A 19,268-nucleotide genomic window follows, 5' to 3' on the forward strand; every position below is an offset into this window, starting at 1 on the left:
TTAACCTTTTTACTTATTTAATCTGCATCTTTGTCAGGTCCTTTTGATGTCCCCCCTTCCCCTTGAGTTTTAGCAGGTTCCTTGTGCTCTAACACCAGTGACTGGGCGCTAATGACCTCAGCAGTTGAGCGCCCTTAAACCCTACAAAAAAAAAAAAAAAAAAAAAAAAAAAAAAAAACTGCAGTGGATGACCGCTACCTATGGATTATGGCTCGGAGGAACCTTGACAGCAATGCCACCATGTTGAATAATGCTTTTCATGCAGCCACAGGACGTTGTGTTATGACTCAAACTGTGCGCAATAGGCTGCGTGATGCGCAACTTCACTCCCGACGTCCATGGCAGTGTCCACCTTTGCAACCATGACACCATGCAGAGGGGTACAGATGGGCCCAACAACATGCCAAATGGACTGCTCAGAATTGGCATCAAGTTCTCTTCACCGAAGTGTGTCGCATATGCCTTCAAACAGACAATCGCCGGAGACGTGTTTGGAGGTAAATAACTCCGTCAGGCTGAACACCTTAGTCACATTGTCCAGCGATTGCAGCCAGGTGGAGTTTCCCTGCTGTTTTGAGGTGGCATTATGTGGGGCTGACGTACGCTGCTGGTGGCCATGGATGGCGCTGTAACGGCTGTATGATACGTGAATGCCACCTCCGATCGATAGTGCAACCATATTGGCAGCATATTGGTGAGCCATTCATCTTCGTGGATGACAATTCGCACCCCCATCATGCACATCTTGTAAATGACTTTCTTCAGGACAACGACATCACTTGACTAGAGGGGCCAGTGTGTTCTCCAGACATAAACCATATTGAACATGCCAGGGATAGAGTGAAAAGGGCTGTTTATGGACAATGTGACCCACCAACCTCTCTGAGCGATCTGTGCCAAATCACCATTGAGATGTGGGACAATCTGGACCAACAGTGCCTCGAGGAACTTGTGGATAGTATGCCATGACGAAAACAGGCATGCACCAGTGCAAGAGGGTGTGCTACTGGGTATTGGAGGTACCAGTGTTTACAGCAATCTGGACCACCACCTCTGAAGGCCCCTCTGTATGGTGATACAACATGCAATGCGTGGTTTTCATGAGCAATAAAAAGGGCAGAAATTATGTTTATGTTGATCTCTATTCCAATTTTCTGTACGGGTTCCAGAACTCTCAGAATCGAGGTGATGCAAAACTTTTTTTGATGTGTGCACATGTTGATAAAACTTGACATTTGCCTTAGGAATTACAGACTGATGTAAATAAACAGTGTGATCTAGTAAGAAGTGAAATGAATGTGCAGTTTAAAGAGGTACACAATGAACTTAAGACATTAAATGATGAAATCTCAGATATGCAAGGATGAGTAGAGGTATTAGAATAAAGTAGAGAATTTAACAAAATGCTGAATGCTTAGAAAGCATTGACTTGTTTGGAAGAAGAGCTACAGGAATTTGTGGAGCTGAAATACAAGAAAAAGCAAATCTGCCAGCAGTGCACCTAATTCTATGGGTGATACCGAAGAAAACCAAAAAGAGTTTTAAAAGTTGTGGGAAGAGTTGGAAAAGACCCAAGGTGAACTTAGTTAAAGATCAATTACAGGTAATAATTGGATGACAGGTGATTGTTTCATAAATTGATGCCTGGTCTTAACTGAAGTTGTTCTAACCAATTTCCTACATTCAAGGTTGATGGGGAAGTACATCCTATCTATTTTTTCAGATTCTTACCTAAGAAATGAGAGGACTCCAAGAAAATAGATTTTGCATTCAGTACCTTGTAGGTGATGCCACAGAACGGGGAACTACCCATAGAAGAATGTACTCCTGGGAAAATTTCCAAATAAAAGTTCCAAAGGAAAGGGGTGTGGGGACACAAGTAGCCTCAAATGTTGATGAAGATGAGGAGAGACAGAGAGGAACAACAGCTGATGGCAATTTCCTGTCCGCACCCTGGCTTCCCACCTTTTGAATGACTGAGAACACCAGCCAAAACAACTGGACACAGGGTGAACACTTGCATCCAGTGATGCAGAGCTATGCTCAGACAGACAGCAAGGAGATCTTCTGGGGTGGCGCAGTAGCTCTCTGGGGATAGCCCCCACATGGACATTGGCACAGGCTGCAGAATGGCCAGTGTCGGTGGTGGTGGCGGCGGCGGCGGCGGCGGCGGCGGAGGCTGCTGCTGCTGCTGCTGCTGCTGCTGCTGCTGTTGCTGTTGCTGTAGCCAACTCTCTGCTAGAGAGTTGTCACTTCAGTCTCTGTATATAGAGTTGCACATTCATCTCTGTAAACTGAGTTATACACTATGACTGTACCTCTAACATAATTTTCAAGGTCTTAACACAACACAAATCTTCCCTGCAATGATGGGGGCTAGAATAGACCCTCGGCCCATTGTTGCCTGTCATAAGAGGCTACTAATAGGAGTCTTTGTATTTGGTTACATTTTTATTTTGGTATTTTGGCTATTCTTTGGACTCCTGAAGGTTTTTTTCATTTAACTTTTTTTAATGCTTTTTCCCCTCATTCTTTTTAGCTTTTGAAAGTCTGGTCCCCATTTTAGGTTTGACCTCCACTTCCCAAATTTTACAGAAGTGTGGGTCATTCGGGGAAGGACGCCTTGCTGTGGTGCATTAACTGTCCACTGTGCACTGTTGTCTTTTGCACCTGTCAATCAAGTGTATCTACCTCTGCACTCTAAATCCAGCACTGTAGCCAGTCCTTCATGGTGAGATTGTCATGTAACCTCTCAGTTGTAACGTCCTGACAATGCAGGGATCACACTGTCGTTACCTGTGCTGCATTACTGTGTCACACAAGGAGTAGGTGCTATCAACTTTGGGTTACTGGGACTTGGAGCAGCGGTTATTGTGCCAGGTGGGCTTTGTCTAGGCAGGGTGTCACCCTCAATTGGAGTGAGTGGCATCTGGGTGGATGATCCACTGTGAAATGGATCAACTTGCCCATTTAAACAGTCAGAAGCAGTGATTTTAATGCAGAGGTTTACAATCCTATGCCATTTCATCATTGACCATGCATCAAGGTGAAAGCCAGGTAAGGAGAAATGGAAGTGGACAGTTTGCTGGGTTCTTGGTTTGTTCCCAAACTGACGGTGGATCTTTCGCTACAAATGCCATTGTTTTTTGTCAAAAATATTGAAGATTGATTTGTATGTGTATCACATACACTTCAGGGCTTTATCAAGATAGGAGATATACCAGTCACGATTTCTCCTCATATCGAGCTCAATAGAGTTCAACACGTCATCCTCCACCGGGACATAATGCTACAGTCTGATGAAGAGGTGCGCACTAATCTCGTGTGGCATAGTGTTCATTTTGTTTGCCACATCCAGAAAGGACCCAAAGATAATAGAGTGGACACTGGAGCTTTTATCCTAGCTTTCAACAGCAACATTTTCCTTGTAAAGCTGAAGGTCATGGTTTGCAGGTGTGATGTCAGACTTTATTTTCCTCAGCCGATGAGATGTTTTAAGTGCCAGAACATATGTCGTCCTCCTGTTCTAATGAGCCTATCTGTCAGATATGTAGATGGACATCCCATGAGGGCAGTCCTTGTGACCAATGCCCTCGATATATCAACTGTCTGGAACCGCACCCCCCTCTTTCACCACAATGCTCAGTGTTTAAAAGTGAGAAGAGAATTCAAGAGTATAAAACACTTGACTGCCTGTCTTATCAAGATGCAAAGGAAAAGCTTGAAAGACTTCACCCAACTCATATGGCCTAAAATTTTGTGACTTGTGTCACAGTCCATACCTCATGCAATTACAAAGTCTCACACGACATGTGGCCAAAGATGCCTAGTCATCCTCTGGTATCATCAGGGATGAAGTCACCTGTCAAGGTGTCCCCCTCTCAAGACAAGGACCTCCAGCCACAGGCTGCATGCCGAAGAAAAGCATGATCCTCTTCTCTCCTAGAAGATAAAATGGGGAAATCTTCACAGAAGTCCAAGTCTTACAAGCATGAGAAGGAGAAGCAGAAAGATAAACCATTTTCTGAGACTTTGGACATTCCACTCCCCAACCCTGAAAGATCGAGCCTCTTCATCATGGTGATGGATCACAGAGTCAGGTGGACTGTGACCTAGTAGCGAAGTAATCACACCCAACTTTTCCATTCGCCACTTTCTCAGGCCTGACTCCAATGCTCCTTCAGTGGAACTGTAACAGCTACTTTCGCCATCTGACCAACCTCCATTTACTGGCTACTTATTTTGTAACTGGCATAGCATTTCAGGAAGTATGGTATATGGCAACACTCCTCTGTGCTCTATAAAACAGCAAACTCTACTGTACAATTGCATTAATGTCAAGAGAGGATCCAGTGGGATTTGTACACTCATATACTCTGATATTTTCATTGAGCAGGTCCCCCTTATCACTTAACTAGAGGTTGTGGCTGTTAGTGTCTATTTTTCAGTTCAGGTGACAATCTGTAATGTTTATCTACCCCCAGATGGGCCTTTCCATTACCAATAGCTGTTAGAGTTCTTGGAACAACTGCCTCCCTCGTTCCTCTTAACTGGGAGACTTTAATGCTCATAATCCTCTGAGGGGTGATACTATTTCTTGCAGAGGCTAAATACTAGGACACGTCCTTTCAGAATTGGGTGCCGGCCTACTCAACTCTGGAGCTGGAACACATTTCAGTGTGGCCATGTAACATACTCGAATATTGACCTCACAGCTTGCAGCCCGAGTATCTTACCCATGATTCAGTCCATGGCAATCTTTGTGACAGCAACCATTTTTCTATCGTTCTCTCCCTCTCCACTCAAAGATATCTCGAACATGCTCCACGTTGGTCACTTGGGAAAGCTGATTGGTAGGCTTTCTCCTCTACATACACTTTTGCAGCCAGTCGTGTGGTGGATACCTACAAAATTGTACAGGGTACTACTGATACTACTATTCATGCTGCAACAGCAATGATACCCTACTCCTCCAGCTCATTCCAACGACCGCCATGGTGTACTGTAAACATAGCCACAGCTATCAGGGAATGCTGCAGGGTACTTCAGTGGCACAAGCACCATACATTTATGGGTAATTCATTAGCATTCAAGAGACTCCAGATGAAAGCAGAGTTTTTAATAAAGAAAAGGAAGCAGGAGTGTTGGGAGCAGTCACCTATGTGATCCCACATCCCATTGTCTCAAGTATGGACTAAACTCGACCACATTTGCACCCATCCACCACTGATATTGGTTCATGGCATCCTTGTCAATGGTAACATCTGCACTGATCCCATGGTACGTGCCAGATATTTAGTGACACAATTCACTGAAGTGTCACTTACAGTAATTACCATCCTCATTTCTTGACCCAGAAACACCTCACTGAGCATTCCCCCGCTGTCCCTCCATACACACAACTCTCTATCATATTTTAAGAAATTACAAAGTGACGTACTAATATAAGCTAAGTTATGAGCGCTTACCTTGTGAAAGCAGTACAGCATGTTCAGTGTATCTGTCCAGATACTTGGATGAGAGTACAAAACTAGAAAAGTAAACTAAATGAAAATCGGGAAGTATTCTCCAAAATATTTAAAGCATATGGACTTCACTGATCCCTTATTCATTTCCTTCATGAATACACATTGAATAAGAACAATTCTGAGATTTGTAAATGTGGAAACTAAGATAAGATGAAATGCCAACATGTAACTTCGTAAGGTAAATGGCAGGGTAAATTTAGCATTTCCTGGTAATTAAACAAACCATGTTATTAAAATAATGATCTTAAACAAGTATGGGGTGAAAGTTGGAGAAAAGGGATAGAAACTGCCTCTTGTTTAATTAAGTATAGTTTTACGATACCAAGTATTTTCTGAAGTACAAAGTCAGAAACTTTACATGGTCACAAATCAAATGAGTTTTAAGCCATGGTGCCACGTAAGAAAACTGATTATGACTGTATGAATCAATTTGAAGTTGAAAGTAACACATTGAATTTAGGTCACATGAGATCTCAGTATAAAAGTGAAATTAATTTATGGGTTGCTTATAAGCCACACTGTCTTTAGTTGTGTAAGTTATTCCACATGACACCTTTCACCTTAGTGGGGGAATCTGCAGCGGTACATGTTGCTATAAAGCTTAGCAGCATGTCTCACTTTCCTTTTACTAGACTGATGAAAGATGTGCATGTGAAAAAATGTGAGTTTAACTAATAGTAGCATAAAGAGCATCTATTGTGTCCAGATATTTTTGGAATTTATGTGCAAATATGAGAAAGAAAAATGCGGGCACAGCACTGAAAGAGATGATAGATGTGTAATTTGGACTGGCCAGTGAGGAGTCAATTGCACTTCACAGTCATGCTTTGGGGATGCTGTGGACTCCAAAGAAGAAAGGGGCCTGATGATAATGCTTCAGCACTAAAGAAAAGTGAATGTTGTTATGTAGACTGTCTGCTACGCTATCTTTAGTTAAGTATGAACTTATGGTTTTGGTTGAGCATTGAAGCATGATGTATGAACGTGTTGTCTGAAAAGCTTTGTTAATTATCAGTTGTTGTTAGTTGAGAACTTATTTGAATGTAGAAGAATTACGGAAATCTATTTTGTGATTTTGTAGTGAGTAGTTTAAATGTAGAAGCCCTTTTATAGCCTTTGATCTCTGCACTCGGGAAGAAGTCAATGGTGAAATATGTAGCAGGACCACAACATCAAGAGAAAACAATATGGCGACTGGGAAATTCAGAAAAGATGACAATTGTTATTACAGGGAATGAGTAAAGACTTGGCATCTCACAATATATCAGTCACTTAAAATCAACCCACTACAAGAAAATACCTCACCTATAATAATGAAATTCCTTTAATTCTGCCATTGTATGCTTGATATGTACTATTTGGAACTTATGAATTTGCCCGCGGTAATGACCTGTATCTATCTTTGCTGTTACATACCTCTTATAATCACAATAGAAATATCTATGATGATGCTGTAAAGAGCTGGAGGTAATAAAAAAAATGTATAAAGTGGCACTGCTGTGAAGCTTAAAAGTTTGAACAGTGACTGAAACTGTTACCCACCTACCCCTTATGGTTTATGGAAATGACAATACAGGAAGGTAAATATAGAGTTTTAAGATGGGAGCAAAATGAAATGCGGCAGAGGTGACGGGATTGCTTGATGATGAATGAAATTGGAGGGCTGGGGAAATAACCGGTTGGTGACATGCAACAACCCAGCCAACTGGCCTGCTTGGCTGCTCTTAGTCTCCTGAGACAACCAGACTGCCTGTTTACCATACAAATGACAAGTCCTTGTTACTTAAGAATGTGTTCTGTCAACCAGTCTCTTCATTTAATCAAGTTGCTGGATAAATTTCTTCCTTCTCCCAATTCGGTTCAGTACTTCATTAGTTATTCAATCTGTCTATGTAAACTTATACATTATTGTGTAGTACCATATTTCAAAAACTTCTATTCTATTCACGTATGAATTATTTATCATCCATGTTTTGTTTCCATATGAGGCTACTCTCCAGAGAAATTCCTTCAGAAAAGATTTCGTAGCACCGAAATTTGTACTCGCTGGTAACTTATTCCTTTTTTTTCCTAGAATGTTTTTCTTGCTGTTTTCAGTAATCTAGTGCAGACATCATGTTATTTTGCTGCAGGAAAATAGGAAAATTTATTGACTTCATTTAGTATTTCATTTCCTAACCTATTTTCCTCAGCACCGCCTAATTAATTTGATTACTTTCTATTACTGTTGTTTTACATGTATTGAGTTCGTCTGTAACCTCTTTTCAAGACACTATTCATTCCATTCAAGTGCTCTTCCTAGCCCATTGCCACCACCGACATAATTACAGTGTCATTGGCAAACCTTGTGGTTTTCCTGCCTGAACTTCAATTCCCTTTCCCAATTTCTACTTGGTTTCCTTTACTTCTTGCTCACTGTAAAGGCTGAAATACGTTGGGACAGGCTACAACCCTGTCTCACTCCCTTCTAAACTATGGCTGTAGTACTCAATTTTTATTGTCTTTGTTAGAAAGATACACATTGTGTCACAGTTACAGATTGAAACAGACATACAAACCTAGGTAAGCAAGATTATCTACATAAGCAATGGTTTAAATAGTTTGAAAGTGCTGTTCAAGTCAAGTTCAGAAGGTAAGCCTGCATTCATCTCAAGGAAAAAAAATCCAGTTGTCTGTAGCAGCTTATCACAAGAAAAGTTTGTAGTCAAGGCCATTCTCGGTAATACTGTAGCATTTAATAGACGTGAATGTGGCAGTTAGCAAAGGATAAGAAGTTGCTGAACTGTGGTAATGATCTAATTTTTAGGTTCAGTCCCAAGACTGGGATTAAATGCAGGAGACCATCTTAGGTTGATGCTTCTGGATCTGTGATACTGTGTTCATATCTTTGGCTCAAAACTCTGAATCACTGTCGGGGAAGGATGCAAGACTTTCCTCCCTGACCATCTACATCTATACTTCGCAAACTGCCATGATGTGCATGGCAGAGGGTATGTCCCATTGTAACAGTTATTAGGGTTTGTTCCTGTTCCATTCACATATGAAGCGTGGGAAGAATGATTTTTTTTAATGCCTCTGTGTGTGCAGTAATTATTCTAATCTTATCCTCACAATCCTTGTGTGGGTGATACGTAGGGGTTGTAATATATCCCCAGAGTAATGATTTAAAGTCAGTTCTTGAAACTTTGTTAATAGACTTTCTCGAGACAGTTTACATCTATCTTAAAGAGTCTGCCATTTCAGTTCCTTCAGTACCTCTGACTTTCTCCAACAGATTGAACAAACCTGTGAGCATTCTTGCTGGCCTTCTCTGTATACATTCAATATCCCCTGTTAGTCCTATCTGGTCATGTCCCGTATACTTGAGCAATACTGTAGGATGGGTTGCATGGGCAATTTGGAAGCAATCTCTTTTGTAGACTGATTGCCCTTCCCCAGTATTATACCAATAAACCAAAGTCTACCACCTACCTTATCCATGATTGAACCTATGTGATAATTCCATGTCGTACCCTACAAAATTTTATACCCAGGTATTTGTATGAATTGGCTGATTTCAGCAGTGACTCATTGATATTATAGTCATAGGATACAACTTTTTTTTTGTTTCGCAAAGTGCAAAATTTTACATTTCTGAACATTTAGAGCAAGTTGTCAATTTCTACACCATGTTGAAATATTACCAAGATCTGACTGAATATTTTTGGAGCTGATCTCAGATAGTACTTAATTGTAAATAACTGCATCATCTGCAAAAAGTTCAGTTTCATTGCTAATATGGTCTGCAACGTCATTAATATACAACGTGAACAGCAAGGGTCCCAACACACTTCCCAGGGCATACCTGAAGTTACTGCTACATCTGATGATGACTCTCGACGCAAGATAACATGCTGTGTCCTCCCTACCAAAAATTCCCCAGTCCAGCCACAAATTTCACTTGATACCACATAGGATCGTACTTTTGACAATAAGCATGGACATGGCATTAAGTCAGATGCTTTTCGGAAATCAATAAACACTGCATCTACCTGGTCACCTTGATCCAAAGCTCTCAGTATGTCATGTGATAAAAGTGCAATTTGGGTTTCACATGATTTGTGTTTTCGAAAACTATACTGGTTGCATTGAGAAGGTCATTCTGTTCAAGATACCTCATTATGTTTGAGCTCAGAATATGGTCTAAGATTCTACAACAAATCGATGTCAAGGATATTGAACAGTAGTTCAATGAATCAATTCTACTACCTTTCTTGTGACCTGTGCATTTTTCCATGAATTGGGCGTGGTGTTTTTGTTCGAGGGATCTACAATAGATTATAGTGAGAAGAGGCGCTAACTCGGCCGCAAATTCAAAACGGAATCTGACAGGGATTCCTTTGGGCCCTGGAGCTTTGTCCAGTTTTAATGATTTTGCTACGTCTTCTTCACCACTACTTGTTACGACAGAAGGCCACTTGTTAGGAGCAGACACAGTGGCTACACCAAAGACTGAGACGGCGTGGAGTTTTACAATTATTTATTGAACTTTCTTTACAATTTCTCCCTCATCGTTGCTGCCCAGTCCTGTGGATCCCTCCGCCTGGTTGCTGCTGTGTAGATTCTCCAACAATGTGCGCAACGTGCGCTGCTGATTGCATCCGGAGCCTCAGGCCACCAGTGCTCCGCTGAAGCCAGGATGCCCTGTGATTGAAATGAACTCGTCGCCGTGAGGTCAGCTGCCAACGCCTGCTGCACCGACGGCTGGGAAGCTGTCAGTCGTGATGTCTGTGAGGTCCTGTCATGGACGGACCACGCGCTGTGGTTGCCGTGAAGTCCGGGCGTCAGTCCCCGGCGACACTTGTGACCAAGACCGCGCTGTGGCCGGTCGTGCTGTAAGTTCTCGCTGTAGTTAGTCAGCCATGGTGCCGACCGAACTCGGGCTGACCACCAGAGTAGAAGTTGACATCTGGCGGCGAACGGATGACTCCTGCGAGCTGGAACAGACTTCCGGAATCGTCACCTATGAAGATTGAACATTTGGACATGGACCACATCCGTCCACAGATCTGAACTTCTTCCTAATGGCTTCTGTCTGTTGCTGCCTGTGCTCCACTATTTATATCCGGCAGGAGGACGTTTTTTACCCTTGATGGTAGCTTTTTGTTATTACTCCCCCACTATATTGCAGCGTAACTTAGTGTGCTGGCCTCACTTCCCCTTACTCAACACTCTCCAGGCTTTGCTCGGCACTCGGTCTGTGTGTGTCCTTGCGTCAGCCGGTTGGTAGACTGTTGCTGTCAGCAAGGCTATCTGTGCCGCGCTTAACTTCGCAACACCTCGGTCGTTGGCTGCCTCTGTTTTGCCATTCTCCTCTGCGTGAAGCAACGCTTACTACATGTGGTTGCAACACTGCCTCCTCCTAAAAATTAAATTCGTCCCCAAATTTACCCTATACGTTCACTCTAGTTCTATCCTATATTCTACATCCTGGTTGCCCTGACTCATGCCCTACAGGTAATCCATTCTACCGGAATCTCATGGAGTGGTCTTGCATTAACCTACTGAATCCTCTGGTTTAATAAGACATATACCACAGCGGTAAATACAGTCAACATGGTAATAGTACTGGTTGAAATACCAATGGTCACTATGCTACGTTCCTGCCTGGTATCGTACTCCTCCACATGCCTTAATAATTGTTGCATTGAAATTTGACCTTTCTCCGAATCTACTAGTTTATCTATCGTTTGCAATAGTGTAGCATCCAAGGTGTTGTTAATATACGTCAAATTTTCTCCTGGAGCTATACTGATTGACGCATCTGGCCAGTACAACGTCAGATGAGTATCTGTAACCTTGGCGACTCCCGTGACTGTTGCTGGTAAGCCGAAACGATCCCCTACTATTTCACAATTTGTCCTGTTGATTAGCAAACCACTGTCCCGTAATTCCATCTCCATGGTTGCTGTCCAATTCCCATTGTCATAACACTTGGCTGATATCCTCCCCGTAGCGAATACTGAATACAATGAATGCCTCCCAACTTGCTGAAAATGTGGCGTAGACTTCACTATTATTCTCCGGCACTCCGTAGCTTCTGCTTCTGTCCTAAATAACGGGATCTCACACAACCCCTTGCCTGTGAAAACAACCCGTGATGGACAAATGGAAACTGACTCCGTTAGATATCTACTCAACTCTAAACTCGACATAATAGCATGAGTATCCCCCTCCTTAGAAATTAATAAAACCTCCTTTGTCCTAAACTGTATGCCCTTCCCCATGCGCTCCCATCTGACTGGATAAGGATGCACTGTGTAACAGTGATACTGTCTCCCCACACTAGTTACTGGAAATCTAATCTCTATATGCATCTTAACTAGATCCGTTGTTACCTTAATCCTAGACATATGATAACAAAGTGACATACTTACTTCAATTAGCAGCACTACATGCTCTACCCCCTCTGGAAACTCCCCCTCTGCCTGCTTCAGACTCCGTCTGAATTTTTCTGGTGATCTCAACGTCACACTCACCTGCCCGTGTAATGTGTGATGTACTGCCTCTTGCAATTCGTCCACCCTCACTCGTGCATCACCAATGCTGTTAACCGGTCCCGCAGCAATTTAGCCATTTCCAGCTTCCTTTCCACTATATCAAATCGCGTTTGTACCTGTTCCAGATCCGTATTCAATAATTTCTGTGTTTGTTCTATTTATGCTCATAAACCTGTAGCCATCCCATGCCCCACGTGTGTCACATTCAACAACTCTGTACCTAATCCCCGTATTTCTGTTGTGTGTGTACCCACTTGTACCCCATCCTGCGTCACCTACAGAATGAAGAGAGAAGGAAAAACTCCCATCACTACCCCTTAATACCAATAAAATAACCCTAATCCGTGCACAAAAATAATACGCACATGATAATTACTGCTAACTACACATCCCTTGAACGCAACTTATACTTAATACCCAGTTTACTGTCTGCTTCTGGTGCTTCTTTTCGCTTTCTGCCAGAAGGAGAAGTACATATACATGAATCTACTACCCCCAGGAACGGCTTAACTCTACTAACGTGAACCACCGTTGTCTTGGTAGGCAATTGTAATTTTACATTGACAGGTGATGTCATTTCCACTACCTGGTACGGTCCCTGGAACTTGTTTGTGAACTTCTTGGTTCTCCCTTTTGGAATATACGGATTAGCTAGTAGCATCCATTGACCTACTCTGTACTGTGGCAACTTCCTCGTTGTACCTCCCATCCGTTCTTGTTGTTCCAACGCTTTCTTGTAAGCTCATCTGCCATACTTCCTTAATGGTTTTCGCAAATTGCCTTACATGCTCGCCCTCCGCTCCCAGCCTTGGACGAAGAATGTTAAAAGGTGATGGCGTCTTCCGCCCATACACCACTTCGTACGGCAACAATCCTGTCGCCGTATGTACCCTACTATTATATGCACTGGTTACGAATTGCAAGTACACATCCCAGTCGGTGTGTTGACTATTTACATAGTGACTCAACATCTTAGTGTTCGTGCAATGCACTCTCTCCGTTTGTCCGTTTGCTTGCAGATGGAATGGACAAGTTCATAGTTTCTTTACCTTCAGTAACTTACACGTTGCTTCATCAGATCAGACGGGAAATTAGTACCTTGATCCGAGATTAAGGACTGAGCTATCCCATACCTGAGTAACCAATTATTAACTAAAGCTTGTGCCACCGTTCTTGCTTTCTGATCTGGTAATGTGACCATGACTAAATACCTAGAAAAGTGGTCAACCACTGTTAACACATACTTATTCCCTGCCGCAATCCTATTAAATGAGCCTAATACATCAATTCTGATTTGTTGGAAAGGTCAGTCTGCCTCTGGTAATCTTTGAAGCTGAATCTTTTGATGGCTCAAGTCTGCACGCTGTGCACATGGCACACAATTCCTGACGTACTCGTCCATGTCTTGACGTCGTGTCCTCCATCAAAACTTCTCCTCTATCCGCCTATCCATAGCTCTTCCCCCGCCATGTCCTGATAGAAAATGGTCATGCGCCAGTTGCAAAACTTCTGCGGTTGCTTTCTGAACAATTGGCAATCACTATCCACAGCTTGTCTTTTTCCACTCATCTTCAGTCACCCCTGTTACTTGTAATACTGCCACTTTCCTGCTCAATGTGTCAGCATTGGCATGTTTCACACCTGGCTTGTGTATTACCTCATAATCGAACTCGCTGAGTTTCAGTGCCCATCTCACTAGCCTACTCGCTGGGTCTTTCAGACCTAATAACCACTTCAGAGCTGAATGATCCGTTACAACCTTAAACCTTCTACCCTACAGATAACATCAAAAGTACGAAATCCCGTATATTACCGCTAACAGTTCCTTCTCCGTCGTGGAGTAATTTTCTTCTGCCTTGTTAAGTTGACGAGACGCGAATGCAATCAGATATTCTTTGCCATCAATTTCTTGCCCAAGTACAACCCCAAGAGCATGATTGGATGCGTCACGTTGTAGTATAAACTCCTTCGAAAAGTCTGGAAACTTCAAAACTGGATCTGATGTTAGTAACCGTTTCAACTCTTGAAATGCTTTTTCGCAGTCTGACGTCCACTGGAAGGTAACACCTTTTCTTAGCAACTTAGTAAGTGGCCTCGCTGTTTCTGCGAACCCCTGTACGAATTTTCGATAATAGCTCGCAAGACCAATATACGATTGCAGTTGTTTAACAGTTTGCGGAACTGGAAAATCTCGTACTGCAGAAGTGAGACGAGGATCTGTCCGTACCCCGTCCTGACTGATAACATGCCCAAGATAATTTACTTGTGCTTGTGCAAAAGGGCATTTGTCCAAACTTAATGTTAGCCGTGCTGCCTCTAATCTTTTAAATACCTCCTCTAACTGTTCCATATGCTGCTCTATATCTCTTGAAAAAACTATAATGTCATCCAGATACACCATGCGTTTTTTCGGTTTCAACCCGCAAAGGACTCCATCCAACAACCTCTGAAATGTTGCTGGAGCGTTTTTAGTCCAAATGGCATTCTTTTATTCTCGAAGTGACCACAATGCATCGTAAATGCTGTTTTTGGCCTGTCCTCCGGACATACTTCAATCTGGTGATAACTGCTTCGCAAATCCATAGTGGAGAAAAATTTACACTGCCCTAGGTTGTCTAACGTTTCTGTGATATTTGGAATCGGATATACGCCCGCCACTGTCCGTTCATTCAAATGTCTGTAGTCGCAACAAAAGTGAAATTTTTTTCGACCCGTCCGGTGTCTTCTTCGGAACTAGGACCACGCTACTAGACCAAGGACTATTACTGTGCTGGATTATCCCATCTTCCAGTTGCTGCTCTATTAATTGCTCTACTACTGGTTGTAATTGTTTCAGTAGTCCGTATGGCTTACGATACATTGGAGCGTGATTCCGTGTCAGAATACGATGCTGTGTTATCGGTGTAGCAGGTAACATACTCTGTGCTTCAAAAAATGCTTTATACTTTAGTAATAATGCTTCCATACCCGAACGATCATTTCCTCTCAAATGATTTACCTTGTCATGAAGTGCAGACGTGCTGACGGTTTGCTTTACATCATAGTCTAGCCTTGAACGATCGATGTCCTCTTCATCCATTAACTCTACTGTGGCTATTACTAATCCCTTCGGCAGATCGACATCATCCCGCCCGAAGTTATCTAAACTCACCGGTACCATAAACTGCCCATTTATGTCCGTTACCCGTGATACACTCCTACGAATAAAGCAATGCTTTTCGTCTAAAACCTCATTACATGGTAGTGCCTCTACCAAGAATAACCCCTGCTGTGGCACATCGACATCCACCGGTACCCAGATCAACTTCCCTGTACCTGTTTGTACTTTCACACGAAATCACCTTTAATGCACTTGTATGCAGTTAGTTGGTATCACCTTAGCTATTGGTGCACCTTGCGACTCTGAAACATTTGCAACAGCTGTACCCATTGAGAACAAGTTCCCATCGAGTTCCAGCATATGTTGCGAAAGGTCAATTTTGGCGTGATGTTTAATCAGAAAGTCCAACCCAAGTATCGCTAAAAATCCCTGTCCCACAGTTGACAACACCTCCATTTGCTCCCGGAACCACACGTTCCCTATCTTAAACTTGAGCTGTGCTGTCCCTAGTGCATCTAATTTTTTATCACCTACTGTGCGCAATCTGTATCTCGGAGCTTCCAATCCTTTCTTGCCCACGAGGTCCACACTGACAACTGATACATGCGCTCCAGTATCCACTAAAACTTCGCCACTTATCTTTTATCCAAATCATCAAACTACAATCCGCCTCTTCATGCACTCTCTGAGTACCTCTTTTTACTGGGAATGCCTGATGGCAGGAACACTCCCTTTTTCGTTTGACAGGTTTTTACCTGCTGTATCATTAACCCGTTTTTTGGCTTTACACTGCCTTGCCTTATGCCCTATTTTCTGACAATTGCAACACTGCGGTTCCCAACACTGTCCCTTAAAATGACCTTGCTTCCCACAACGGTAACACTCTTTGGAAGACGAAAAAATTTTCTTTTCATTGCGACTTCTAGTTGTGCTATCCACTTCCTGCAAATGTGTAGCTACGCACAATGCTGCTGCTAAGTCACTTGGATTTTCCATCCATATCCGGCGTGAAAAATCCGGCAAGACCCCTCGCAAAAATGCGTCTAAAGCTCTATTCTCTGCGTCTTTCAATAGAACTTCATTTGCACTCGCATCTTGCGTCAACTCGTACGTGGGCGCATTCGTTCTCCGAATTCTGTCTGAAAATTCTTTTACCATTTCACCCGTTTTTTGCATCATCCTCCCAAATTTTTCTCTACAAAATCTGGCAATGTTTTGTTTCCTAAACCTTTGCAATAATCCCTCAGCCAACTCTGTGAACGTAGTAGCATCCATTAACCCTTTGTGGTATGCCACATAAGTCTCTGCGTCACCTACTAACCGTAACCTCGCCATTTACAAACACATTCCATCTGACCGGCCACGCAGTCTAGCCGAACTATGTACGTCACCAATGAAAACATTCACATCCTCTGATGTTTTACCCGAGAAGGAAGGTATCAGATTAGCCGCTGAACAATCTGACACACCGGAAAAGACAGTACCCTTGCATTCTACACTATCACTTCCTGAGCCTGATTGAGTATTTTGCAATAGTTGTTGCTCCATCCTCTGCATGCGGTGCTTTTGCAACTTACTTTCTTCAATCAGTTTCTTAACTTGCTCTGCCAGTGCGACTACGGCATCACTTGTCTCGGGTGCACGTGTCTCTGGCATTTTCCATGTGGTATACCTCACCTCACAAAAATAAAATTGTATTACGCAGAAGCAAGTTAATTCCTAGCACATCTAATGGCAATTTATCTAGACTTACCACATTGCCCTGTTACATGACCATAGAAGCCACACACATCACAAGTGTTTGGTACAAATTTATCGCATGGAGCGATGTGACTTGTTAATCCACACACTGCACATTTAGATGGTACTAAGTTAACATGACTATCATTCCCACGAAACTGCGATAAGTCTACAAGGCTGCTAGGCCTTTCAATGACACTCTCACATCCCTTAATGTTACCCTCGACATGTCTAGCTACACAGAAAACATAGAGAGAAGACAATTGCTGGACTCACCCTATTCGGTTTTTCTCGGTTGCTCCACACGGTGCTAGTCAAAGTCGTGGCGTGGGTGTGCCTGACACACTTGTTACGGAGCTTCCAATACTTGTTACGACAGATGGCCACTTGTTAGCAGCAGACACAGTGGCTGCGCCAAAGACTGAGATGGCGTGGAGTTTTACAATTATTTATTGAACTTTCTTTACAATTTCTCCCTCATCGTCGCTGCCCAGTCCTGTGGATCCCTCCGCCTGGCTACTGCTGCGTACATTCTCCGACAATGCGCGCAACGCGCACCGCTGTTCGCATTCCGAGCCTCAGGCCACCAGTGCTCCCCTGAAGTGAGGATGCCCTGTGGTTGAGGTGAACTAATCTCTGTGAGGTCAGCTGCCGAAGGCGGCTGCACCGGCGGCTGGGAAGCCCCCGCGATGTCCGTGAGGTCCCGTCATGGATGGACCACACGCCGTGGTTGCCGTGAAGTCCGGGCGTCAGTCCACGGCGGCGCTTGTGACCAAGACCGCGCTGTGGCCGGTCGTGCTGTAAGTTCTCGCTGTAGTTAGTCAGCCATGGTGCCGACCGAACTCGGGCTGACCACGAGAGCGGAAGTTGACATCTGGCGGCGAACAGATGACTCCTGCGAGCTGGAACAGACTTCCGGAATCGTCACCTATGAAGATTGAACATTTGGACATGGACCACGTCCGTCCACAGATCTGAACTTCTTCCTAATGGCTTCTGTCTGTTGCTGCCTGTGCTCCACTATTTATATCCGGCAGGAGGACGTTTTTTACCCTCGGTGGTAGCTTTTTGTTATTACTCCCCCAGTGTATTGCAGTGTGACTTAGCGTGCTGGCCTCACTTCCCCTTACTCAACACTCTCCAGGCTTTGCTCGGCACTCGGTCTGTGTGCGTCCTTGCATCAGCCGTTGACTGTTGCTGTCAGCAAGGCTATCTGTGCCGTGCTTACTTCGCAACGCCTCGGTCGTTGGCTGCTTCTGTGTTGCCATTCTCCGCTGTGTGAAGCAACGCTTACTACATGTGGCCGCAACAATTTCAATTGTTTCTCAACACCACTGACACTAGTACTTATTTCATTCATCTTTTCAGTGGCATGGGGATTAAATTGGGGTAGTTCTCTTTGAAGATTGAGTTAAGCATTTCAGCTTTTGCTTTGCTATACTCAATTTCAGTTCCTGTCTCATTCACTAGGGACTGGACACTAAATTTGGTGCCACTTACACTCTATACATGTGACCAGAATTTCTTTGGATGTTGTGTAATTTCATTTTACAGTATTCTGCTATGGTAGTCATTGAAGGCATCGTGCATTGCTCTTTTCACTTTTCATTCAGCATCTCTCTATCTTTCTATAGCCCTTCACTTTGTTTTACGCCTGTTATGCATTTATCTCTGTTTCCTTAGAAGTTTTTTAACAGTCACTGTACACCATGGAGGTTCCCTCCCTTTACACTATCCAGTGTGTGGTCAACTATTCTCTTAAACTTGAGCCAAAGTTCCTCTACATGCTCCTGACCTTACTGAAAGTTTCAAGTCCCTCATTGAGATATGATATCACTGATTTTTTATCTATTTTACTGAACATATATATATATATATCTTTCTGCTTGTTCTGATAAGATCATTTTTCTGCTGGTTGAAATTATATTCCTTTAATTTTTAAAGCCTTTTGCAGAATCATGTAATATTGTAGCTAATATGTTACTGCATACCATCTGATTCATCAGCATTATAAAGTTCATCAGAAATGAATGTGATAAAGGAAATAAGATTTTTGAATTCGTTTTCAAAATATTCATCTGTATCTGTGACAGCTGATGTGTTCCACCTTTTTAACCACATGGGGCTGGCTTTTAGAAAGGTTCTTTTTTAAATTTATCACTCTTCCTCCAATATCACGTCTTAAATCATACCACCACTCTCCATCTTTGCAGTAAACTGCATGAAAATGAATCATCTAGCTATTAGTTCTTTGCATATAAAATGGTGTATAAATTGGGTTTTGTAATCATTTTGAAATAAAATTCAATTTCTTTTCTGTTATTCTTTCAATCTGACACCATTGACATTTCAACACCAATT

General features: G+C 42.9%; 1 protein-coding gene across 1 annotated transcript in view; it reads left to right on the top strand.

Moving 5' to 3' along the window:
* Positions 1 to 19,268, top strand: part of LOC124613261 — a 151,751-nt gene that overhangs the window by 27,530 nt on the left and 104,953 nt on the right. The window contains exon 2 of the mRNA XM_047141953.1: positions 2,028 to 2,223. Coding sequence (XP_046997909.1) covers positions 2,028 to 2,223 — 196 coding nt within the window. The remainder of the gene's footprint in view (positions 1 to 2,027; positions 2,224 to 19,268) is intronic.

Source organism: Schistocerca americana, chromosome 4 (genome assembly GCF_021461395.2).
Source record: "Schistocerca americana isolate TAMUIC-IGC-003095 chromosome 4, iqSchAmer2.1, whole genome shotgun sequence".
Lineage (NCBI taxonomy): Eukaryota > Metazoa > Arthropoda > Insecta > Orthoptera > Acrididae > Schistocerca > Schistocerca americana.